General features: G+C 40.7%; 1 protein-coding gene across 1 annotated transcript; it reads left to right on the forward strand.

Moving 5' to 3' along the window:
- The first annotated feature begins 5751 nt into the window (after nt 1-5751).
- Nucleotides 5752-19888, forward strand: ZRSR2 (zinc finger CCCH-type, RNA binding motif and serine/arginine rich 2). The gene is made up of 11 exons (XM_059825628.1): nt 5752-5798; nt 7802-7881; nt 8028-8127; nt 8422-8530; nt 8861-8947; nt 10990-11028; nt 12916-13031; nt 15919-16132; nt 18450-18505; nt 18664-18773; nt 19407-19888. Exons 1-11 carry the CDS (start codon nt 5752-5754, stop codon nt 19886-19888), a joined length of 1440 nt encoding a protein of 479 aa, XP_059681611.1.
- Nucleotides 19889-26222: the final 6334 nt, after the last annotated feature.

Genomic DNA, 26222 nt, shown 5'->3' on the forward strand with positions numbered 1-26222 from the left:
ATCACTTCAAAATTACTTTCAGTTGGTCCTTTAGCACTGAGAAGCATGTCTTGAGACTGCAAACCCAAAGACCTTCACAAGAATGACTACCAGTGAGAAAATTTTACTTAACTGTGGGACTGAATTAATGGAAAACAATAACCAGTATTTACTATGTAAGAATACTTGGACTTTCCGGTAATTGAGAACTTACCTGTTTCACTAATTTAATCTTATTTTTAGAAGCCACTGTCAAAGGACTTGATATCCCATCTTTAAAAGTCATTAAATCAAGCTGATTCCTGGGCATCTGTTTACTCTCACTAGGCAACCAGCTCTGAGTACAAACCTATTGGATACATTATCTGCTTAGATGTTCAATCCATGCCTATGAAAACAAAAAAGTGATGTATTAATTTCTAACGATGGCTTACATTAACACACCGTATGTACACGCATCAGAAGGAGAGCACTAAAATATGTAGGAAAGGCTATCAGTTTTCTGTAAAATTTGTAATTTAAAAAAAAATCTTAAAAGAATGTGAATGCTATCAGTTTCATTCTAACTTCATGTGCATTGCTTCAATATTAAGCATCTGAACTTTGTTGTACCTTTGGGGAAAATACTGACGAACATAGGAACAGAGTGGAAAAGCCAAGCGTTGTCTCCCTGCTGCCAGAAGGCGAATGGAACTGAGCGTCGACACGCAGCATCACCACTCTCCCCGCTGTAAACCACTGTAAATCAGTTCTTTCCCTCAGAATCACATGGAGCTGGTGTCAAAGTACATGGAAGGCACAGGACTCCCAGCAGGAACAACTCCAGGGGACACGACTGGATTCCCTGATCAGGGCTGCTGACTTCCAGCCAGGATGACTGATTTTCCCCAATTTGTCTTGCTGGCAAGCAAGCAAGCCAAATTATTTTTGCCAGTGGAGAGGGGACGAGGCCAGGAGAAGCAGCAGTGTGATAAACACCCCAGCGCAGAGCTCGCACGGAGAGCATTGTGCAGTTGATATATACGTGCACAGCAACTTGGATGCATGCCAAATGCATCCATCTGACTGGACTGCCCATGCACTTAACTGGTTGTATATGCACAGAGCACTGCACATAAGCAACCGATTACTGCACATCTATAAATCTTTTTCCAAAGCTGGCATGTTTTTTAAACAAGCCAGATGGACAAGCAAGCCTAGACCAGGTGTTAGTAGAAGGCTAATTTTTCTTCAAAACAATGAAATTTTTAAATACTGTCTTAAAAAACACTGTAACTTTTCAGATTACAAATGGAGTATATCAGCATAATCTAAAAAGACATTTTGACACTTCATATCTCTCTAATAAATCTACATGCATGGATAACTTTCTGCCCAGCCTCTTTTCTCCCATTTTGGCAAGATATGTAGCACTGTTTAAGCACATGTGCAATTCTTTGTCACTGATTAATCAGTCAGGCATCAGTTTGCTTGAACAAATGACAATCTACATGCATATATGCAAGGTATGTTTTTAATTCAGTACTTTGTGAGGTATTAGGTTTTTAAATAGTTCCTATAGTGACTTTGCTTTTCCTAACTACTTTTGAGCTACAGGTCATAGCCATGCAGAATCTCATACACGATCTGCATCCTAGAAATATCATTGAACTACTGCAAAGAACTATTTCTCTTCTAGTACTAAATGAATTTGTCTGCATGGTTGAAAATAACAGTATCTCTATAATTTTTTCCAGTGCTTGTGACCTCCAGAAGTTCATGTATTATCTGTATGTATATACTTAAAAGTATACTGTAATTTGGACTTCCAAACAAATCAAGAGAGGACTGAAATTTCAAGAAAGCATATGACTTGGTAAAACAAACAAAACCCTTCCATCTTCTCGATGTGATTAGCAATGTACTTTTCTGCTTCTTTCAATGTCTTTGAAATGGAAAATCCCAGGAAAGTAAAAAATTGATAGCTATCATATAAGTTAATTAACAGCTATGGCCAAACTTAACATCAGTTTTCAAATTTGACAAATTAACAGTTTTAAACTCTGAGGAAGTTAATCTTTAGTCTTAAATAGTTGTGTTCAACTCTTATGAGGAAAGAGTCAATATGCCACTGTCAGCATTAGTCACTCATGGAAATGTACCTGTAGAACTGCAGGTCTAATTGTACACGGTGCCTTGCAGTACTCCAGGTGCAGTGGAAACAACGAACACTGCATATCTGCTGCAGACTTAGGAGTCGGTGAGATTAGAATCTAAGCAAATATCGGTATCATCCAATAGACCAGGCTGGCTGATACAGGTCCAGCCTAAGCCTCATTAAATGGGAGTTTTTCCAGTAACTTTGCAGGGAACAGGGTGTTGAATGAGACACATAACCACTGCCATCATTGTAATGATGCAAAAGTGACTTACGTTGTCACGGAGTGTTTTATCAGTGCTCACAGAAGTAGACAGTATGAGAGAAATCGTTTACCCCTTGAGACAGTAACTGCCTACTGGCTATGCATGTGGGGGAAGGATGTGCTCTCTAGAGTTCACATATATTGCCTCAAAATGTGCACTTTGCAATGGAAAGCACTGAGGATGGCCCACAACGTGGCTGGCACTGAGAACAAACAGCAACTTCCAAACAGCGCAGAGGAGAAGGATGGTGCTGCTGCCACCACGTCATTAGCAAGTTTCTAGTACAGTCTACAGCCCTGAAGCATCAATGGAAACTGACCACTTCCCATCTCAAACCAACACTTCCTGAATGTCTCCTCATCAACGCGTATTTTCTGAGTCAACCAAATCCACACTAGTGATTTATTGCCGTTTCCCACACGTTCTCCTACATCCATTTTCTTCAGTCAGGAAAATAAAAGCTGCACAATTCGACGAGGAAAGGCACCGCTCTTCTACTGGAGCATATGGCAAAAATTACGATGAGGACAACTGTTAAGTAATCTGTATGCCTATAAAATGTATCTTTCTTTTTTCCCCACAGGGCTTGGGCATACAAGGAAGAGAGTGAACACTTCTTATCTGTTTATGCCAGTCCATACTGGTAGGAAATACAAGAGAAATGGAAACCAGAAGAACCACATGGAAACAAAGTGCAAATGTGTGCTAAAAGGAGTACCTGTACTCTTGCTCAGAGCTGATCTGCTGTGCATGCAGTTCTGTGCATAGATGTTACAAGACACGCAGAGATTTAGAATGGAATACGGTATGTAACTTCAAGTTGGATGAGAAAAGTTTCTCTGTTCGGTGCTATTCTGTGAAGCATAATCCGTGCACCTGGTATTAACCTTCACGTGATGGGGTTCACATAGTACCGTACCATGCAGGCATATTTTTCTTTAGGAAACACGGAAGAGTAAGTTCCACAAATTTCTTGAAGGTTTCCACAAAAATAAACTGCTTGAAAAGGCCCATGGTCCTTAGTGTTAACCCTCAGTGCAAGGGCTAACAACTAGTGACCAGAATGCTACATTACTTTGGATATGTGAATGGCTCTTGCCTCTTGCCCGAAATGACCATATTTACTTCTTTCTGACATTGTATCAATTAAATTGTATGGAATTCTGCACCTGTACTTGACTATCAAACTGTTGTTATGTGTATAAATTAATGAGAATAAACAAAATGGAGAAGAACGCAACTATTGCATTCCTACTTCAAAGAGGCATAATAGCTTTTTCCAGAATCATTACGAGTACCTGTAATAGCTGATGCATTTTGTGCTTCCTTATAAAGAGATCCTCTTCACTACTCAAATATATAAGTTAAGATGGTTCTTTCCCCCTGTATAGTGGGAAAATGCCATAATGAAAGGTAGGATACTAATGAAAGGAATGATTGAATTTCTCAATTTTGACTTATAAATAGTTCAATGGAAGGTTGTTGTTACAGCACTTACCCTGTTAAAAGGAGGACAAAAAGTTATAGTTGTAATTCCTTAATGAAATAAAATTTACAAAACACATTTGGTTGTGTTTTTTCAAAACTTTCATGGGTGTCAATGGTTCACCAGTTGTAAAATGCACAATGCTGCCATCTTCTGTATCTAAACAGCAGCAAATTATGTTATTTTACACGTATGTTCTGCACAAGCAAACAGTAATAGTGATGTCAACTTCATTTTAAAAGAAAATCTAGAATCTGAAACATGGTTAAGTAATAGCACAGAGGTCATGGTCTGAATATTCATCGGTCAAATAGCAAATGTAACTGCTGACTATAGCAGTCACATGCCTGGTTTGAATAACTTCACTGAGATTCAGAATAACTAAGGGGATACTCATTATGCTGTTAATGAACAGCACAGTCAATTAGTCTGATTTTGACAAAGCCTGCTCTGGTATGCTTGACCGCCAGCAGCTCAGACTATTTATGCAACATACAACCTCTAGGATATACAAAGTAAGCTCCTACATTGTGGTTTATGACAATAATTTAGATCTTAATCAACAATGTACATTATTAATGGCTATGCAAAACACACCCAAATAAAACCTAAAAATTCATTACCTCTGAAGGCTGCAATGTATAATGCATGCCATGGAGGAACTGGATTACTGACAACTTGCATATTTTGACCCATCATATCCATGACGGTCTGTCCATTGTAACTCATTTCCTGCCATGAAATATGTTTATAATCAAGACAGGTAGCATGCCTCAGCGATGGTGACAAGAAGAATGTATCAGCAGCATCAGTTAAATTCGCCAACATACGCATCTGGTGTGCCCCTGCCACACTGGAGCTGGGATTTCCCTCAACTCTTTGAGTTTTTCCCTCAACTCTTTGAGATGCTGGAGGCTGTAGGGTAGCCATCCATCACCTGTGTTTGCAGCAGGCAAGAGACACGCTAGAAGCTTGCCTCGTGGCAGGCATAGTACACCTCACATTTGCACACGTATTTCACAAAGCAACCAATGCAACTTACAAAGCACAAGCTGTCAGCAGCTAATTACTACAGCTGGGGAGCATCCACATAGCAGACACTGCAATGTGCAGAAAAAGACCCAGGCTAGCTATGACACTGCCCACCACACGCACTGCTTTACTCAGAAGGGCTGGGGAAATTACAGATATCACAATGAAAGACTCAGTGGGCTGAATCTTTTCTGGTCTTTCTTAATGAGAGATTAATAAACAGAAATGCAAAATGCTACTTTTCAGAGTATTCACTGAATCCCAAACGCCTTTGACAGGACGAACAACACAAACTCCATCTCATCAACATATTAATTGCTCTGGTCCTGTTTTCTGAATTTTGCAAAGGCGGCTCTAACAGCATGTAAGCATGTTGAAAGCAGCTGTGCTAGTCGGTGATATGTAATCGCCCAAAGCTGGTTTTCCCTTCCCCCGCCTTCCCTACCCAGCCGCTTACAGCCGTAGCTTCAGATGGTTACTACAAACGGCTGAAGAGCGGCGGGAAAACCTCCTCAGCGAGCCGGCCCTGGCCGCCCAGGGACAGCAAGTGCCCCTACCCGCCCCGACGAACGACCCAGACCTGTAACCGTCCCGTGCCGGTTACTGCGCTGCCCAACCCCCTTCCGCGCCGCTCCACGTCTCCAGGAGCCGGGGCCCAGCCCCCGGCGCCCTTCGTGAAGCCGGGTGAGGGGAAGGGAGCCAGGCCGCCCGCCCGCCCGCCTCCCCAACGGCCGCCCAGTGCGCGTGCGGTTGCACCGCCCACCCGCCGCCACCGCTCTCCGTTCCGCTGCCGGAAGGGATTTTGTGCCCTTCCGCCGTGGGGTCACGTGACATCCCCTTGGTAACGCAAGATGGCGGCGCCCATGTTGCTGCCCGAGTCCCCTCTGGGGAAGTTGAGGTGAGGCCGAGGCCGGTGTCGGTGCCGAGCCTCCCTGCCGCCCCTAGGGAGAAGGGGAAGGGCTCAGGGATCCCCGAGGAGGGTTGCGGGCCAGCCCCGGCTGAGACCGCCCGGCCGCGCAGCGGCCGAGGCTGAGGCCGCCTCGCGGCCGGGCCTGGGAGTGGCGTAGCTACGTGAGGCAGCGGCCATGGCCGACTGGCCGCCGCCGGGCGCGGGGGGGTAACCGGTGCCTGTTGGGGGCGGCAGTTGGGAGCGCGGACTGGCACTGAAGGGCGGCGAGTGGGGCCACGGGGGGCGCCCGGGGGGCGGGGCCGGAAGCGGGCAGCGGGTGCAGCGGCGCGGGGCGCTCGGCGCTGCTGGGGCCGCCGACCGGGCCGGCTCGGCTCGACCCGGCCCAGCCGCGGGGGGAGTCGGCGCTGCAGCGCCCCGGCTGAGCGCGCTTGGGCGGCCGCCGCTGGGACTCCGCTGCGGCCCGCCTGCCCGCGCTGCTGGGGGGGGCGGGGGTCAACGCCCCACGGCCCGGGGGAGGCGGCGGCCGTGGGGCGGTGTGAGGCTCGGCGAAGGCCGCGGCGTTGGGGAGGCCGCGGGCATGTGCGTGCCTGGGCTGAGCCCGTCCAGTCGCCTCCGCAGATGACGGGATCCCCGGACCAGGCCTCTAAGTCTTTGCAAGCGCCTACGCCCCCCGCTTGGTGGAGTGGCCTTGCTCGCCAGTGCCGTGTGGCTGGAGGGGGAGACGAGCCCTAGCCCTGAAGCGGCTGGGGCGCCGCTGTTCCTTGCGCTTCAGCTGTTTGCCCATCTCCTCGTGTGCTGTTGTGGCCTAGGAGTGAGGAGAGTTGCTCTCTTCCTTCCTTGGGCTTCACGAGCACCTTAGAAAGCCTGGGAACTGGGAAGGGGGTATCCTGGCTTGTCAGCCCTAGGCGCCTGCTGAGTGGATGAGATTTGTTTCAGGCAGGTGACATTACAGGAGGAGTCGTTAGTCTTGCTTGATCAAAGGTAGAAGGCTCAGATGTGAGCAGAGCATGCAGTCAGGCATTGGTCTTTGAGGGCAAGCGTTCTGCTGCTGGGATAACCACCATGGTGTTATTGATGGCATGCACAGGTGTGCAGATGGTGAGGCTGTGAGTAACTCTGAATGGCGGAGGGGTTAGAGATGCGGGTGAAGTTTTGGCTGTCTGAGTTACGTCTATGGAATCTTTTAAAATTACATATTCCGAAATGGCAAGATTTTGATCTTCTGTCAATATTTTGCATGGAAGAATGACAAGATTTGAAGATCATCTCTCCCTCCTATTTCTCCATTACGAACTGGCTAGAAAGAAAAGACCTAGAATGAAAAATGGCAGAAGAGGGGTTGATATGAAAAGGCTTTCAGATACTTAGGAGTTTTTAAGCATAATAAAAGCATGGTGCTGTTTCTAGGCAGCCTTGCAGAGTTGTCAGACAAGCAAGGATGAGTCTGGCCAAGCTTCAGTAGCAGAAGAGTAGACCTGAGCATTGTCTGTGGTGGTTGTTAAGTGTGCTTTTGTTATCTATACATTAAGAGTGTTGCCTGTAGAAAATATCAAGGGAGAAGGGAAGGGACTTAAAATTTCATACCCTATAAAAGAGAGGTAGACTAGAATGTGCTGAAAAGTGTGCCAAAATTATAGGGTAGGAGATCCACAAGTTTTTTTCCCTAATCTTATCTAGCGATGAAATTTCAGGAACTAAGGGAGATTTCATGGAGTTGGTGATAACATCACATACTGCAGAGCTCAAGAAGGGTGAGACCCACTGTGTTGTGTCCGAACATGATCGTTGCTGCTGTCCATATGCAGCTCTAACAGCATAGCTAGAGATTCCATTGTCATGTCAGATGTCCCTGTAGAGTTTACTGTTTCATATGAATAGCTGTTAATTTTGCGGTTTGTGGGGTTTTGTACTGCTGATGTAAATTGAGTGCATGTATGACAGTAAAAATCCTTTGTTTGGGTGTTTTAACGTAAATAATATTCTTTCATCAGCCATCAAAAATACAGAGCTATTCTGAAGAAAGAAAAGCGGAAAAAAAAGCGGCAGGCACTTGCCAAACTAAGAGACTCAGGTAACTGTGAAGTGTTTTGTATTGGCAGTGGAAATAGTAGTGATTTTTTTTCTCTCTTTTTTTTTTTTGAAAGGATATAATTTTGTGTGTCTTTACTGACTGTAACATTCAGTCATTTAGATGCATTGTTTTGTGTTTCTTCTCAGAAGCTACAGAAAAAGATGAATCGGTGTCTGAGGAGGAAGAGGAGGAACTGGAAGAAGAGGAGGAAGAAGAAGAAGAAGAAAAAAAACTTGAGGCAGAAAGGTGAAAAATCTAGAAAATGGCATATGTGCAGCAAATACATTTGTAGTCAACTCCATTTTGATACATTGAAAAGTTTCAATATATTCTGTAAAATAGAATCCTTTTTGTATATTTCAGGCTACACAGTTTTTCTCTAAAGCCTGAATGATTCCTATGAAATTTTCTCTTTTAAAGAAGATTACATAAGCTGTAGTTATTGCTGAACTAATAAATCTGAAGTGTTGTATGCATGACAGTTGCATCAGTTGTGGGTAGTCATTAAATTTTTTGAGTGGTATCTGGTTTCCTTGGCAGACAAAAACTACACGAGCAGTGGTTGCTGAGGGAAGAAAAGGCCCAAGAAGAGTTCAAGCTTAAGAAAGAAAAAGAAGAGGCTGCAAGAAAGCGTCAGGAAGAAGAAGAGGTGATGTATAAACTGAGTGTTACAGTTGTGTCTGGCAATAAGCTAGACTTAGTGTAATATCTTTTACTGTTCTGTAGTGGACGCAGTTTTTGTGATGTTGCTATGTTTGAAAGTGTAAGCTCTTCTTCATTCCATTGTAGAAGAGCAAAATTAAAAAGGAAAAAAAAAAAGACTCTTTAGAAGGGTTTTTGTCCAGAGATTAGTTGCTTATGACTGGATGAAAACTTAATGGTCAAGGAGTTGTAATACAACATGATAGTTTTGAATTTGACTGATTATAAAGCATTTGTTTCATAAATAATTTGTTAAAATGTTTTTTTTATCATAAAGAGGAAGATCAAAGAAGAATGGGAAGAGCAGCAAAGAAAAGAGAGAGAAGTGGCACAGCAGAAGCAACAGGAGAAGAGAGAGAGAGAGGTGATTCCTGGCAGTGGGAGGATAAACATGTTACATATCCTCTTACGTTATCAGATGCAACAGTCTATGCATGTTGAAGAGGGATTTTATTCTAATTAACAAACATATAAATGTGTTAGTTACTACTTCTCTCAATTCTGTCTAAATTCCTGAAACTATTATTAACTGTTAAAGAGGATCTAGTGAATCCGTATACCTAGAAGGGTAACTAGTTTTAACGCATCTGGTTGTTCATAGTATGTAATTTTTTATATCAGTTAAACACAAAGGCACGCTGTGAATGCAGGTTCTGATATGTGCACTTTTTGCGTCATGCGTTAAAGATAATCCTTACTTAATGCCCCAGTTGAACACAGTCAGTGTTGAAGAAAATGCCCAATGAGGATATGGAATATGGAGTTACATTGCTGCTGTTCCTTAACACAGTTCTTAATCAAAAGATATATTACAGCTCTTCTTTACCTGACTCATCCAACAGGACGTATCTTTTTTCAGAGCTCCTTGGCTCGAGAAAAAAATTATACTGAAGATACTAGTCCTTGATAACATTTCTGTTAACGATACGTTCTTCTTAAGTTTTAGAAGTTGAATGATCTGGATGTAAGATGTCCTGTACAGAAATCCAATGTGAGGACTGGCCTATCGCCAGTGAAGGGTGATTGCAGCTTTCTAGGATCCGGTCATTTTAGCTTCTCCACAATCGCAAAAGATCCCAGTCATTTCACTAGGAGGTGTTTTGCTGCTGCGTCTGGTAACCACAGCAGGAAAAGAGACATGAGCCAACAGTATTGTCTCCTGCATTTCATAGCTGGTTGTGTCACTGATTGTGTAACGCTTGCATGAGAAATGAAAAAGAACAGCAGTTGTTGTATTTCTTGTCTTACTTCCTCTTGTGTTAAGTGTCCATTTCTCTCTTTGCAGAGTAGGGAGAGAAAATGATGGTCGTGTCCTTTATTTAAGGTTGAGATATAGTTCCAAGAGAGGTGAACCATGGTAAAGAGGGATTTTGTTCCTTCCCTCTCCTTGTGTCTGGCTTTGTCCAAGCCCTCTGTGGGCTAATTTGGTTCCCTGAACTAGATGTAAGCTGCTTTCTTTTTTGTTGGTTGTTGTTTTGTTTGTGTTGTTTTTTTTCTGGGCTACTATTTTACTGTTTTAGTGAACTAAATTGGCTCATAGAGGGCATTGACAGGCACCTAGAGGGAAACAGAGTACCCAGCTGGGAGTGGAGCCACCCATTTCAGCAGCAGAAGGTTGTTCAATTGATTTGGCCTGTCTCTTGAAGCAGCAGTTTATTTCAGTACTTCTTCCTCCCTAAGTTGAGAAAATAGATTTTCTGGTTTGGTGTTTTTTGTTATTTATTTATTTATTTACTTATGTTTTAGGGTGGAAAATACCTGACATACTTGATGTTTAAATGTCTTTTTTCTTGGAAATTCCTAGAATAATTTGTTAGAACTAGTTTCCAGCCAGTTTTGGAGAGTGACTTTATTGTTTTGCTCAGCCCACTTAGAAGGAGGAAGGGAAAGAATATCCTCATTGTTTTCATGTATTTAGAAGGCTAAATACAATGAACTTAGGATATCAAAGTTTCTTAACAGTTACACGTTTTGCTTTAACAGAGGCTTACTAAGCAATGTGGTTTTCTGTGTGTTACATAGAATGTTCCAAGTTAAAAAGTTTAGTGCAACTAAACGATTATGAATTTAACTGTAACCAGACTGAGTACTAGAGCAAGAGATGTATTTAAGTATTCAATAGTTGAAGTATAGTTTTAAAAAATAAGAAAATGAAACTTTTTAAGTTAAGTTTTTAAGTTTAGAAAATCATCTACATGAGGGTCTTGTCTGATGTATCCTTTAACAGCCTTGTAGTACATGAATTGCTACAGAGCAAAAGTAGAACTTCGGTTTTTAAAGCAAACCCCATCAAACTTTTACTACGCATAATCATCGAGTATTGTAAATTAGGCTCTTAACTAAAGAAACCAGATGTTTTGCGTGTCCTCGGGGTTTTCACTAGTCCTGTGTTTGCACCATTTATAGGCAGCTGTGCAGAGGATGCTGGATCAAGCTGAAAGCCAGGTATGCTCAGAGACTTTTTCAAAAACAACTGAAAAGTAATTTAATTGCCATCCGGCGTTTGCCTTCTAGCAAGTTGTCCATCTGTTCTCAAGAACCTAATGGCCTGAATAAATTTAATATGTAGTGGCTTGCATGAGCTGTAAACAATTATTTACTGAGTGGAACATAATTAAGCATATTTCTTCTGGCTGGTTGGTGGCAGTGCAGTTGTGCTTGCTCATTCCTGTTCAGGAGATCTGAGTCAAAATGAATCTGGAAATACTGCTGTTTGCTGTTAAAAAACACTATGCATAACGGTTTATTTGTGAATTAGAATTCTAAATAAATCTGTCAGTCCTTCTGCGTGGCAAGACAAACTTGTCTTTTTAAGCAGATGGCAGGCTCTAAATAAAAGGATTCAGCAGTAAAGGAGGGCCCAGATCCTTAAGGGGGGAAAAAAAAAAAAGAGGTGGGGGAGGGAGAAGCTGACTGCTCCGGTTCCTAGAAGAGCATGGATCTCAAGCTGGCAGTGTGTAGTAAAGAAAACTGCAGTCTTCATTTGAATCTTAGAGAGGATGAATTCAGTCTTTCCTATTGCATTAAAGAATAATTTGGCTTTTTATCCCTGTCATACAGTTAAGCTTGTGAAGATTCTTGCTCTGCTTAAACCACTGCATGAATTTGAAAATTAAGTTTTAACTTAATAAACCCATTGTATATTGATTGTCATAGCTATACTGGAGTTGCATTCCATTCCAAATGATGTTTAAACAGTTTTTTAGATAGGAAATCTAACTCTTTCATACTATGGGTAGAAAAATGCTCTGAAATATTACCTGCCAAGAGCTCAAGATGTATCAGCAGCCATTTCTGCAAGGGAATAGGCAGAAATGTGGTATGTTAGAGACTTCATTGTACTATCAGTTCAGGGTTCAGTTACTTACTGTTGACACTGTTGAAGTGACAGTGCTGTTTTGTTGAAAGAAAATTATGGCTGAGAGTCATGAACAGAACTGGTAGCAGGGTCAAATGCTGCTCGTAAATAAACAGTTTTCAGTTGATTTAAAACAAGAACTTAGGCTAGTCAGCTTTAGAGATCTTTTGGCTAACAAAATGAAAATTCCCTTTTTAAAATGTGTGTTTTGTTTGTAGTTAGTCAATGCTTGCAGCTTGATAATTCCATTTTGAATTATAGAAATCTTAATGGCTTGAGATGAGCAGTATGGAGGCTTTTAATTTCAGTGCTAACTATGAATTTATTTTTTTTTAATTCTGACCTTTGGCAGGTTACTTCTATTTTAGCTTTTTCTAGCTGCATAAAAAGTGATAGTGATAACCTTACTGAGCTTTGAGCTGTTGCAAAGACAAATAAGTAAATAGTCCTAGCTTTCAGTAATCTGCCACGTGTATAAAGTGCTGCTCAGTGGGTCCTGGAGTGAAGTAGGTAACGGACTTACCTGAATGGAAAGAATCTGTCCCAATATTTGTAATTCTCGTAAATGACAAATAAAATTGTTTGAGGAGCAAATATTATTGCAACTCTTTTGGTTATAAAATCTTAAGCAGCTTTTCCTTTAGCAAAAGAAAACATCCAGTTTGGTGGTGGTGGGATTGGGTTTTTTTGGGTTGTTTTTTGTGGTTTTTTTTGTTTGTTTGTTTTTTGTTTTTAAGAAAGAAATCATGAATATAGACTTGTTCTTAAAACTGAACAATTATCAAGAAAAGTTTCCATCACCAGCGACCTAAGGCACTGGGCAGCTTTATAAAACAATGCTTAAAATAAGTTCAGCTTGCATTGTAGTAACACAGTGCTCATAATTGCATGTGGATTTAATTGGTAGTTTTATTTTGACATTACATCTCTTTATTCTTTTCTAACTTCTATGTATTTTAATGTTTTTTCCACAGCTGGAGAATGGTGTGACCTGGCATAACCCAGAGCCCCCAGAGAATATAGGAACAGAGAAGGATAGAGCGAATTGCCCATTCTATATTAAAACAGGTTCCTGCCGATTTGGAGACAGGTAATCAATTGAATATTTAGCAACATAGAAGTGTTTTGGAGAGATGAAAGGGAAGCAACTTCATTAGGTCATATGCAAACTGAAGAAAAATTGCTATATAGATTACTTTCATGTATTTGGATGTGGTTCTGTTATTCATGACGGAACTAGACATTGAAAGCAAAAGCGTTGCCTGGCTGGAATGGAACTATTTATTGTTATGGCATATTATTGATGGTTCATTCTGGTTACATTGGCCAAACTGACTTTTCCTTAGCTCCGACAGATGCACAGATAAAATCAGACAGAATATATTTGATTTCTGCTATTAGTACAGGCCTGATATGTCAGATATTGTCTTTTGTCTTGTACAATTTGCATATGCTGCATCTTTTAAAAAAATAAATCTCAAATGAACTAAAGCAAATTACATCTGCAGCTGAGAAAGCTGCTGTGTAACTTCCAGAATTCTCCTGTTTGTATAGTGTTTAAATGCATGATACATTCATTCTTGATTATTAATTTTTTTTTATACTGTTACGGGTGCTCTGTCTTGGAAAGGAAGTATGGTAAAAGGCAAGAAGAGAGAAGGACAAGATGATCAGAGAAGAGGAACAGCTTCTGTAGGAGGAGTGGCTAACTAGTCTAGACTCCACTTTCAAAGAGATAATGGAAGAGGGCTGTGGTAGATGAACATTGAACTCATGAGCAGGATGGGAAGGATTATTTGCTTTTATTATGAAATAGTTTAATTAGGTGTCCCTGAGTGTTTACCAGCTTTAAAAAAAAATAAAATACTTTCTTACATGAAACAAACGGTGAAACTTTTTGCCAGAGGACATAGAGGAAGCCGAAAGTATAAACGCGTTCATGGAGTACACGTTCATCGGTGACCATTAAAGATGATGACCCAAATGCAGCATCTGGCTAGAAAATTCCTGAATTTTTGTGTGTGTGTTAAGGAGGAAAAATAGCTCAGCAGGAAAGACTCTGATACTTATTACATGAATCTTCAGCATAAACTAGGAAGGCTATTTTACTAACTTGTATCACTGAAACATGTGTGATCCATCTATTGTAGTTTTCTTCATCCTAGAAGTAATTTGTTTTATTGTGGTGTATATTGTGGATAATTATATGATAATTCAAGTCTATGGAAGCTTCCAAGTCCACATCTTTTTTCTATTCTGAAATGTGTTGAATTCCTAAATAAAACTTGGGCCAGCTATGTCACTGCAGGCAGCATTTTTGCTTTTCCAATATTTAGTTTTTTGTAATCTTTGCAGTATTTTCATTTCAGTAGTATTTAATGGAGGTGACCTCCTTGGATTAATTATGGATGGGCTAAAAATCAGGTTTGCTTTGAACTATGAATAGGCTTGGTAAATAAATACTGAGGAACATCATATTCTGCCCTTCTTCTCTTACCTGTAATTGTTGATCTCACCTACCTCTCCTTCGTCTTCCTTCTTCCTCCTCACATAACTGCTTCCTTCATATTCTGGTCATTTTAACCTCTAGTGTTGACCATAAATTGAAGGACTGAGATACAGCTAGGATAAGGACTGGAAGAATGGGTTGGAAGCTGAAATGGACCACAGTGGTGAAAAATTGAGAGCCAATGTTATCAATAAAATAATTGTTGAATCTTGTCAAAGCTCACTATGTCTTGAAGAAGCTAAGTTCACTGTTACTAATTTCCCCAGTAATTCAAACCCTAATACTTTGTAGTAATACTGGATTTTGGATCATTCATTTCCTTGGGGTTCCTTTTTATTGTCTCATGTGCTATATTCATTTTGTGTTCAGCCAATATTGGTTGGGTATAATATTTAGAGTTCTATCATTCAAATCGAGCAGTGAAATGAGGCAGCTTCTAAAATGTTAAAAAAAAAAAAAACAAATTAATTGTCTCTGGTCTTGGAGTTTTGGTTTTTGTTGTTTGTTTTTTGAAGTCTGACTGCCAACCAGAAAGTGACAATCAATTTCTGACTGACTAGATTTGGAAAGAAACTTCCTATCTGAAGTCTAGGTTGTAATTGCCCATTTTGAGACCTGACCTCCCTCCAATTTGTCTGTGCTTTGCCAGTGCTAGATAAAGAGAGTAGACTAGTCTGACTGTGTCTCTGATCATGTCATGAAAAGGAGAAATGTGTTGGGAGAGTGCATGACCCAGTTGCTCGGGGAAGTACTTGAAACGGCAATCATAAAGCACAGTGAAATAAACCTGGAGGCTAACATCTATGTTCTTACTGAATCTAAAGGTTTGTGGGGAAGAACTGTATTTCAGCATGTTAGGGAGGTAGCCTGAATATGATCTATGGTGAGGGAGATCTAATATTTTTATGGCTGCTGAGAAGATGCAGATTAAGATAAGACTTAGTTATAAGAAGCGTTTTTTTAAAAGTGGAAAAATAGCAATCCCGTACTCATCCAACTTCAGGTCTAAACATGCTTTCCCTCCCTCCCCGCTCCCCTGTATGATGAGAACAACTTCAGTAAAAGTTGTTCAGTTTGCAAAAAGAAGAGCAGGGACTTGCTTTAAAATGTCTTGAAAGATTGTCAGGAGTCTTTCTGTAAAGCCCTTCAGAAATGGAGAACACATTTAACCCTAGCAGCCTAAAAGTAATTACTTTAGCTTTTACTATGTTACTGGTATCTATAGCTTTTGCAGACGTGCTTTTTTCAGCAAGAATGTATTTACGCGTGGCAGAGAGCATTAAGATTATATGTCAACTCACTTCCAAAATCCTTGTTTTAATAATTGAAATATGTCGATCTTACACTAATGGATTTTCTTTTGTAATAGCTGTTACTCAAAATGGCAAGTGTTTGAAGTTTCAGCAAGTAACTCTTCTGCTGAAAGTGCTGATCTTTTCACTTTCCTTTCTTCACTATGAATGTCCAGGTGTTCTCGCAAGCATAACTATCCAACATCTAGTAAGACACTACTTGTCCGAGGCATGTTCATTACTTTTGGCATGGAGCAGTGCCGGAGAGATGACTATGACACAGACGCAAGTCTCGAGTACAGTGACGAGGAGACCTACCAGCAGTTCCTGGAGTTCTATGAGGACGTGCTCCCCGAGTTTCAGAATGTGGGGAAGGTTGTTCAATTCAAGGTATGCATCTGAGTGTAATAGCTTGTTAAATATGTAACGTATACCACATAAATTGTGTTTTACTAGCCTTAACAGGAATTCTGTCCAGCATGCCCCAGCTAAATCCCATGTACATTAGAGAACTATACCGTATCCTTACAGCAAACTGTGCATTTCTCATGTCACCTGTAAACTTGTCACTGCTGTTACAGAGCATTGTCTTACTCTGGGTGAATCTTTTCTCCCGTTCCCTCGAACTGTTACAAAAGCTTGTGCTTTTATATTGCAAGTTACTCATACTGCTCAACAGTCCACTTACCTCACAGTCCCTTCTTTACCTAGCCCGTGATAAGCCCCAGAGGGTCCACTAAGACTGTTAGACAGTGTATCTGGGCTATTGTATTTGTGCCTAAGGAATGAATTAGTGGGGGTATAAAATGTATTTGGAGTATACACCCAAACAATGTCATTTTAGGACTGGTTGGATAAAATAAAATCAAATGACAATGAGCTGAAAAGGTAGTAGATACTTCAGTAGGAGGAATTATAAAAAGTTATGTAAAATGGTGTTGAGATTTGTCATCCATCCTTAGTTTCTGCACTTGGTTTGCTGAATGTTCTTTCCTGAATTTTTCCCATTTAATATTATTTTTTTATGGGGGAAAAAGAGGGCCCTGTAAGTGGAGACGAACTCAGAGATGAATGATGTGTGTTAACAGTCCCATGTTGCCCCAAAATACGCAGCTTGGATGGTGAAATCTCCTTGTAGCAGAACCTACTGCAGCATCCCTTTCTGCTTGCCATTCCTGAGTGTTTTCCTGCAGTGACCAGGAGGCACGCAGTGCCTTTTATCCTTCTGTTTACATCTACTGACAGCTGCCTCAGAACTGAGATTGTATTAGCATTTCAGGCAAGAGGAAAGTAGAAAAAGTGAATTTTCAATAGTTGTATAATGAGCTTTATAGGTAAGAAACCTTCCCTTGTTTGGAGGAGTATCCCCCCCATATTTTGACTCATGGGATATTAGCAAGCTGTGCTCCATTCTAGAAGACAGGATGCAGATTCCTAATGGAGTGTGGGTTGAAATGCTGTCTTAACATCAAACTCAGATCCTCGACTTTATATCGTTGTTATATGCAACTGTGCTAAGTTGCACATACTTGGGTCCCTACAACTAATAACGGGGTAAGAGCTTTTAGTGTGGGATTTTTTAGCCTCTGAAGTAATTGTGCAACTGTAATCTGATTCTCATGGGCATTTTCATTATATTGGAGACGCTTAGAAATTACATGTTGGCTGCAGGGATCTTAGCTGTGATTGACTTGAGTCTCTGCTACTATTTAGAATCAGATTATACACACCCCTCTTGCAGCTGACTTCCCTTTCCAATGTAGCCCAAGGTTTTATTCTTGCTTTTCTTTCTGGGAAGCTACTCTAGAATCTGGCAGATCTTACAAAACACACTTTTCCCACCCAAAAGTGTCCATGGCGAAATCATTCTTGGTCGTTCTTGTGTTGACGTTTTTCTCAAATAGTTTGACTGCTTATTCCGTAATATTTATACAACTGCTCGTTGTCATGTCTGAAGCCCCTGCCTAAGCCAGCGCATAGAGAGGTATTCTCTGAGGGTCAGTGATGAAAGGAGCCACTTGCCTCATTTGGTGTGGATACTGGAAGAGGCCTGGGGGCAAAAGAGTCTGGGCTCACAGTTCTGCCCTGGAGAACTGGCTTCTAGCCTGCTTGGGCCTGCCCGTTTCAGAATTCTTTGTAACTAGCAGCAAGCTTTTTGGAAGTTAAATTGTGTATTTTTGAAAGCTTTAGCTATACTTTGAATGCTAAATTATTATAAAAAAAAGGTGTTTCAGAACTGTACAGTGAAAGTTAGTGACTTCAGCTTTTCTAACTCATCTCACAGGGATGCTGTGAAGCAAAATTGCTCCAAAGATTCTCTTACCATAATGAATCCCACATTTCCCCATGAGGATACTACTAATTGTTTTCAGAGCAGGATTTGGCTGTTGCGCAGTAGGGTTGGCCCAGACAAGTGCGAGACAATTGAGTACAAGCTGTCTTGTGGGCAAAGTGAAGCAGAGGTCCCAGCGCTAATCAAAGCATAATGCTGGAAACAGTCGGACATAAGCCAGAAGGGCTTTTTTTTTTTCTTTTTTTTTTCTTCAAAAGCTTTTATTTGGCTAAAACTAAGTGTTCAGAAGAAAGTTACCTGTAAGTTCATACTGATGAGCTGTCAGAAATCGGAATGGCTGCCATCTCAACATGTGTGAGCTGCTGTAAAGCATAAACCTTCCGTTCTACTAACTTAGTATTTCCATCCCCTTAGGTCAGTTGCAACTACGAGCCTCACCTGCGAGGAAATGTGTATGTCCAGTATCAGTCGTAAGTACTCGCAATCTTACTAAGTTTTAGAACTGTGAACACTGTTTGTATAATCCAAGTGATTCATTCTCATACTGTAATGGGAGCCTAAAATTGATAAGTAACATCTTAAATGATTGTATGATGATAACGCTGTGTGTGATTTTTACTCTCTAAAGGGAGAAGGACTGTCAGGCAGCTCTTGCTCTGTTCAGTGGACGATGGTATGCAGGCCGACAGCTTCACTGTGAATTTTGTCCTGTGACAAGGTGGAAAACTGCTATATGTGGTGAGTCACATAAACACTTGGAAAAGAGGATGTGTTTTATTGAAAGAGTACTTATGGAAGTGAAAAAGAGGGAATTAGCCTGTAGCTTTCAGATCTGCCTAATGTTGCAGTTCTTTTCTGTTGGGAAGACATATGCTAACTTGCTTGTGTAGATCTAGGAAAGAAAGCGAATATTCATACCATGTCATGTAAGTGTCTGAATCATTCTAGTGGATTTACCTTGGACTGGAAAAGTAAGTTTGGATCCTAGCTTTGGAAATAATAATTTTAAGGTGGAACTACAGGAAGTGCTAATTTATCTCTTTAAAAAGCAACAGAAATTTCTGAACCGTCAACAGTTCTTAGCAGTAACTATCACATTTGACTTACCTATATTTACATTCTTAGATTATGGTAGTAAAATTATTTATGAAAAACATTTTAAGCTAAAACCTTCATAGCTGTTAAAAAGTTAATTCCAAGAAAAGTATATATTGAAAAATAATCTTGTGTGAATTAAATTGATAGGTGGTCAGATGCATGTTTTTCTGTTTGAATAAGCAAAATTCAGTTTAATAAGTTTCTTTCCAGTAGGTACGTAATGAAGAACAGGTCTGGTTCATAAAAAAAAAAAAACCCGCTAATCTGTTGCAGGCTTATTTGAAAGGCAGAAGTGTCCAAGAGGGAAACACTGCAACTTTCTTCATGTATTCAAAAATCCAAACAATGAGTTTTGGGAGGCCAATAGAGACATACGTATTTCTCCTGAACGGACTAATCAGTTGTCTAAAAACTCTGAAAGGAGAAACAGAACAAGCCATCGTGATGACTATTACAGCCGGTCAAGGAGAAGGGGCAGCCCAAGCCCAGATCATTCTTACCGGAGAAATGGAGAATCTGAGAGAAAAAAGAATCGCCGCAAAAACAAGAGAAGGCGCCGGTCTGGCAGGTCAAGAAGTCGAGAAAGGAGGAGGTCTCACAGCAGGGGGAGAAAGAGGAGAGGCCGCAGTCGCAGCAGAAGTCATAGTCGAACACGCAGTAGGAGCAGAAGTCGGAGTTCCTCTCGATCCAGGAGCAGGGGTAAAAAGAGATCAAGCAGCAGAGGAAAAAATAGTGAAACTCCCAAAACAAAGTGAGAATTACTTTTAGAAGTTGCTAATTGATCAAACATAGAGCTGACAAAGAAATCTTTCCAGTAGGGCAACAGATATATTTGAGTTTCAAATAAAGTGTTCTTGCACATTAAAATGTTTCTTCCTAATAAAGGAACCTAGTTTATTGTGTGCTAAGCTTCAGAAAATTAAAAGTTTAAGTCCTACATAAGGTGTGAATGTCAAGTACTCTAGCTACTCTGTCCCTCTGACCTGCTGCAACACCTGGATGCATACTGAGTACAAATAGAAAGAGAAGTAAAGCTTATTTGGTATATGCTTATTTCTGTGTTATGTGTGTGTTAAGTGTTTACTGTCCCTGTAAGGAGTTAGTGCAGAACAGCCAGTGTGCTGTAAATTCACACCACAGCATACTGCAAACTGAAGTCTGTGTAGAAGACTGCCATTTATATTTTCTGGCCATTTATATTTTTCCGTCCATTTATGGGAAATCTCTTTCTAGACAAACTAAATACAATCATGTTATGAGTTAGAGAAAAGGGATCTAAAAGACATCACTGTTTGACTGTACAATACTTGCCCAGTAGGAGCTTTTGTGGTCATAAGTGTTGGATTTTTCTCTCTCCCCTGACTGAGCTGCTGAGCTAATTGCCTGTAGGGATTGCAGTAGATTAAAACCAAGTAGGAAGTAGACGGGAAAACAATCTATCTATTCAGTACCTTAATTCTCAAGTTAAGAGTGGAGACCATGCACTTGTAATCCTTGAGTGAGAACAGAAAATACTTTGCATATCTCTTGGTTGCATACCATTTGTAGTTGAAAACAACCTGCCTCACCTGTGATGGAATGGTGGAAAAGTGTACATCTGGTAACTGAAGATGCATATATGTAGTTGTGAAGGCTCAAGATGATTGTGGAGCGGCTAAAGAAACTGAAGGTTTTATACCTGAAACAATACTTAAGGCTTTCTGGAGAGGAGGACTTGACTTAAAGCCTGTTCAGGCTTATTTTACAAACAGTTTAAGGCACCCTACTGCCTAGCTTCCCTACGGTCAAGGTGGAGAGTAGGGTACATAAAAAGGAAGTTACCACGACAAAACTTTTTTGAAATGACAGCTGTATTAGCAAAGTACCTGCAATTAGATAAATCCTTACAAATACTTCTTCACTTTTAAATGAAAGATCTGTGCTGTTAAATGGACTGTACTTCACACTGCTTAACTTCAGGTATTTTACTGAGGTGCTTAGGCCTCCTTAGGTGCTTGGAGAGAGCAGTTTGTGGCACTGGAGGTGCAGGTGCCCTGAACAGTCTGCAGAGATACCTCCCTCTCTTTAGCCTCTCCAGAGAATTTGGGTGCCTGCCTTTAGAGTACAGTTCAGAGCACCTAAGTTAGAAGCCTAAAGTAGACATGAAGTGCTCCCAAACAGATATTCATTATGACTTCAACAATCCAATGTAAAGTCCCGTAGAAAATCTGGATATCCGAACTTTATGGTAGCATTCCTCACAGCAAGAACAGTTTTCCCCCAGGATAGTTAAGAGTGAATGAACATTGCTTCTCGATAGAATATATATATTTTTGCTTTTCTAAATGCATACTGCACCTAGCATGCTGATTATACATTTTCCTTCTTTCATGTGTAACTGTTGTCCAATATGGAGTAATACAACAAAAGTGCTATATATTGATGTTCAGTTCAAACCTGACTTTCACTATATCTTGTCATAACTGTAGGCAGAATTGTAGCTTAGTTAATTTGATTAAATGTTTTAGTTATTAACAGATGTAGGAATTGTAATTTAATAGCGTAACTTTTGGAATAGTAACTTTGTTTGAAAGGCATATTTCCAAGGATAGAGACAGCACCAAGTTTTAAATTATATTTGAGAGATTTGTGACCACCAGTTTCTCATAATGTATCTTTTTCTGACTAGAGCTTACAGACGGCTTTTCCCCGAGGTTTCTGTTTTTTCATCGATGCTCACTTGTCTAGTTGGGTCACTTGTGCAGAATGGCATTTTCTATTTGCCGAGAGGCACCACCAACAGCCCGATGAGACCTCCCTTTCACTGGTGCTGCCTTGCGTCCCACGACTCGTGCTGGTCAGCAGGCTTGCTGGTTAAGGCTTTCAGGTGGAAGAGTTGACTTAGGCCGTCTGTAGCACGCCATACAACCTGTGTCACGCAGCAGGCTGTTGCTGAGCATTATCTGAGAGAAATCAATTGCCGAGCTCAAACAGAAGTGGTGGAATGGGTGGTAGGAACCTGTGACCAGTCGGGTGAAATGAGCAAAGCAGGCCTCTGTAGGATTAGGAACCAAGTGCCAACTAAGACCCATGTGAGAATTCCACAGGTAATTAGGCTCCTTGTCCCCACAGTTTTGTAATGGGATCTGGGTAGCTGAGCTGCTGTTTTTTTAAAAAAAAAAGTTCTTAAAAAAAAGACTTGCTCAGAGATGTATGTAAAAAATTTAAATATACTTTATTTCTGCTACTGTAATGGCTGAAGCTTCAGCTTTTTTTCTGGAGGTCTGGACCCAAACTTACTGGCTGTACCTGTGCAGTATAGGACTGGCAGCTGTAACTATCATCCACTTTCACATGCAGTCTGTTTATTACACAGAAACTGAGTGCTGTAGATCTGACATGTAGTTTGCATTTGTTAGCATGAAACCTGGAATTCAACCAGTTTTCTAACTTCAGAGTTCATATATTTCAGTACTGTTTCCCTACTTCATAATCTTAAGTAGTGTTATATGCATGGTTTTGTGTTTCCTTATTAGCTGAGTGAGCTATTTATTCTGAAGAGACAAAAGAGACTAGAAGTTCTTAAATGTTAAGCTTAATTCTTTTTTTTTTTTTCCAAAGGGGAGAAGCCCCAGAATAACACAGAAAGGATTTAAATTTGCAAGGAATAGCTTGTTCTCACTGCGTGTTATTCTGCGTATTCCACTTAAAAGGACCTTATAAAGTGAATTAATTTTGGCGAAGTTTTGTTTTGTTTGTTTTTAAAGACTGCTTAAAAGCAGTGGCTTTCAGAATTCTTTTTTTCAGTTGAGAATTCTGCAAGGATCACTGAGGTCTTTAGAGCAATGATGAAAGCGGGCATTTACACAGAGCTGCAAGAGGTTGGTTAGGGCAGCAGCGGGGCCCCTTCCAACAGAGCCTGCCAAGCAGCTCCCTTAGCAGACAGGATGGGGAGCAGGCGCTGCTCATACCCTTCTCCCGTGGGAGGAGGAACACAGCTGAGCCAGGCAGCAAGATCGCATTTTTCCAGTGGCAGAAAGGGAATAATGACAGCACGGTGGGAACTCCTGTAAGCACAGGCAGTATTCCTGCCCAACAGGGTCTAGGCATCAGGGAACTGGGCTTGCCCCCTCGCAGCAGCATGCCCTCCAGTTCTGGCTGGTGGCTGCTTCCATGTGATTGCCCTTTTTGCCTGCCCAGAGCAGCTAACTGCCATCACAGGGGGGTGAGAAGGGGCAGCACACATTCACATGCTGAACACAAGGCCTTCATTTGTCATGGAGGTGGAACAAGCACACGTGAAACAGCCTTTCTTCCTTGGCCCTTCCCTCACTTACAGGGCAGATGGTCTGAAATGCATCCTAACTGACCGCTCCATGTCCGTTGATGATAGCATGTTCTTCTCAGATTCAGTTTTGCATTACCACATTCAGTGTGTCAGAAATTGCCCTGAAGTTTACCAGTGACATTCCTGAGCACTAAATAACATTTTTTCAAAAGAAATGCAACAGCCTGGTTAAGATGCTATTGCTTCCTGTCCTGGATCAGCACTTCTTAAAAAACATAAAAGTCTATGCTAGTTAATAACGTAAAAGCTTAATTTACTTCCTTACATCATCTAAACAGTACAGCTGATTTTTCTTTGACTGTAAGTTCGTTGTAGTTGAAATAAATCCCTATTATTCCACATATCCTATTCAGCACAGGTGTTATCAGCTGAATTCAAGATCTATCTCTGATTAAAAAGAAAAGAGATAACATTGACAAGTTACACTTGAGTAAACTGAGTCAGATGACAAAGCAAGCCATACAAGCATAGCCCATGGCACATGGTAACTTACTTAAAGGCAGCCACAGGGTGCCCATCAACACGGTGTTAACCCAAAGGAAACAGCAGATGTTTAGGAACAGCTCTTCAAGTTAAAGACTAAGATTCAGTGATGAAGTTGAAGACACTCAAGCCAACAATCACCTGCCTAAACAATCCAGAAATTCCAACTGATTCTTTAGCTCCCCCTCCCCTGTAAGACAGGGAATTTAAGAAACAAATTTTTATTTCATATTAGATTTAAGAAATGGCCTAAGATGGTAAGTTTTCCCCATGCTTTTGCTGGTAACATCAACTAGGTCAGTTCTTTTAGAAAGCTGGAGAACAGATTAATTTGAAATTTTTGGTTGAGAGTAGGATTGTGAACATTGCATTCACTTGCTCATAATTCCATTTAAGGAACTGAATATTGAGTTTGTATTATCCAGGATCCTCGCTCAACATGTGGTTTAATTTTCAAATTAAATGCACTACGGCATCAATTTAACATCCACTTTAATAAATTTCATGTTTAATGTGGTAAGCCTTCCAAAAACTTGCTAATTTATTGCTTTCTGTACAATTTAAACAGATGTAAATAACTAATCTTGGACACAGTATACTCGCACATTTTTTAATAAAGAGCTCAAGAACAGGTTAAGCACTGTAATAAAATTTCCCTTTTTTTTAAGCTAGCAATGAGTAGCCTCTTCTTTCCTCTGCAAAAAAACATAACTAATTACATATAAACACAAAGCAATGGTGTAAAAATGGACATTTATTACAACTAAACCAATGTGACAGACAGAGGTCAAACAGTTTGTCACAATCACAACAAAGCTTAATCCAGCCAAGCACATACAAGTGACAGTGTAAAAACATGTTTAATACATATAAAATTGCTTCAGGTTTGACTTAATTTTACCACTTCAGCCTCACACACAGGGTCATTCTGCTACCACTTTAACCTCATCTATCCCTGCATGTTGCGCACTGAGGACATGCACAACGCTGCTTTTGCATGCCCTGGATTAAAAACTGTCTCTAGCAATCAGATCTGTTTAAATCCCAGACAAGGGGCCTAAGTAGACAAATTCTAACACTGTGAGTTCACAGGCTCCACCCTGGCACTGCCACAGAAGCATGCAGACCCACCCCTGCCCCAGCTGGCCCTTTTGCTGCCACAAGCATTTACACTGGGATTTGGATCAGGGGACCTGCAAGCACCAAGGCTGAGCCTTTCCTGGTGGGTTAAATTTCAGCTGGATCGCACCAAGCCCACAGCCTGGCTCTACAGAGGGTTGCATAAATGCTTACACTGGCAGTGCACAGCTGCTTCCAGCAACAACGCCAAAGCTAGGCTCTCTGAAAACATGGCACTGCTTCCCCAAGTGAACAAGCCAAGCCACAGACTCCTAGAGTGAAGTTACAGGGGAGGCTGGGGAGGGGAACAGCCTTGCCTTCTCGGGGACCACGCAGACGCACAGCAGAACCTGGCCACTCTGAAGTGTGGCACTACCGCCTCACAACTCAAAAGCATACAGGAATCTAATTTCCTCAAGTGAAACAGGTTTATTTTATAATTACTGAAAATCTGCTACAAGTGTCAAAATATTACTTGGTATCACTTTGCACAATTTGCAGTGACTCTAGTATACAAATCTAATATTTAAAAACTCTCACTGCAAATTAGTTGGTTCAACTGTACATCACACAGGAGTTTCATAGGGCATGTGCCACATGTAAGTCAAGAAAAGCAGTTAAAATGACAGACACTTACTGTGTTTTTTTTTAAAGGTACCTATACAATGATTAAAGCATAACTATAGAACACCAATAAATACAAATTAATTTGTAGAGTTTGAAAGAAAATAATAAAAAAAATCCCTTTTGTAAAGCTCCTTCTTTCCCATCTTCATAAGTATCCAATTTTCATTAGGCACCTCTCTATACAGTCAGAAAGCCTACTTCCTGTCTTATGTTTATATTCAGAGAAAGCTAATATCAGACCTAAAAATAGTTTCCTTATTTGGATTTATTTTTTTTTTTTTACTACATGCATTCCCTTTTTAGTATAGTAACTTGCACAGTTTTGCTCAAGGTAGCGACGCTTAAATACATCTTCATTTCTAGTAAGTTGATCAGTGTGCAGTGTTCTTGCAAAAAGCAGTATCGTCTTAACAGTTTTTACCAGTTTGATATGCAGAGCCTAACAGGATTCTTTGGTATAATGACAAATTCAGTAGTAAACAGGTATTTCCAATCTTTATGCATCAACTGAAACACACAGAATTATCACAAGT

This window comes from Gavia stellata, chromosome 1 (assembly GCF_030936135.1).
Source record: "Gavia stellata isolate bGavSte3 chromosome 1, bGavSte3.hap2, whole genome shotgun sequence".
NCBI lineage: Eukaryota > Metazoa > Chordata > Aves > Gaviiformes > Gaviidae > Gavia > Gavia stellata.

Bases quoted from the DNA above. Each gene is read 5' to 3' on its own strand.
- ZRSR2 (XM_059825628.1), top strand. From the start codon at position 5,752: ATGGCGGCGCCCATGTTGCTGCCCGAGTCCCCTCTGGGGAAGTTGAG. The intron at 16,133-18,449 runs GTATGCATCTGA...CCATCCCCTTAG, and splicing joins GGAAGGTTGTTCAATTCAAG to GTCAGTTGCAACTACGAGCC. The intron at 18,506-18,663 runs GTAAGTACTCGC...TACTCTCTAAAG, and splicing joins GTGTATGTCCAGTATCAGTC to GGAGAAGGACTGTCAGGCAG.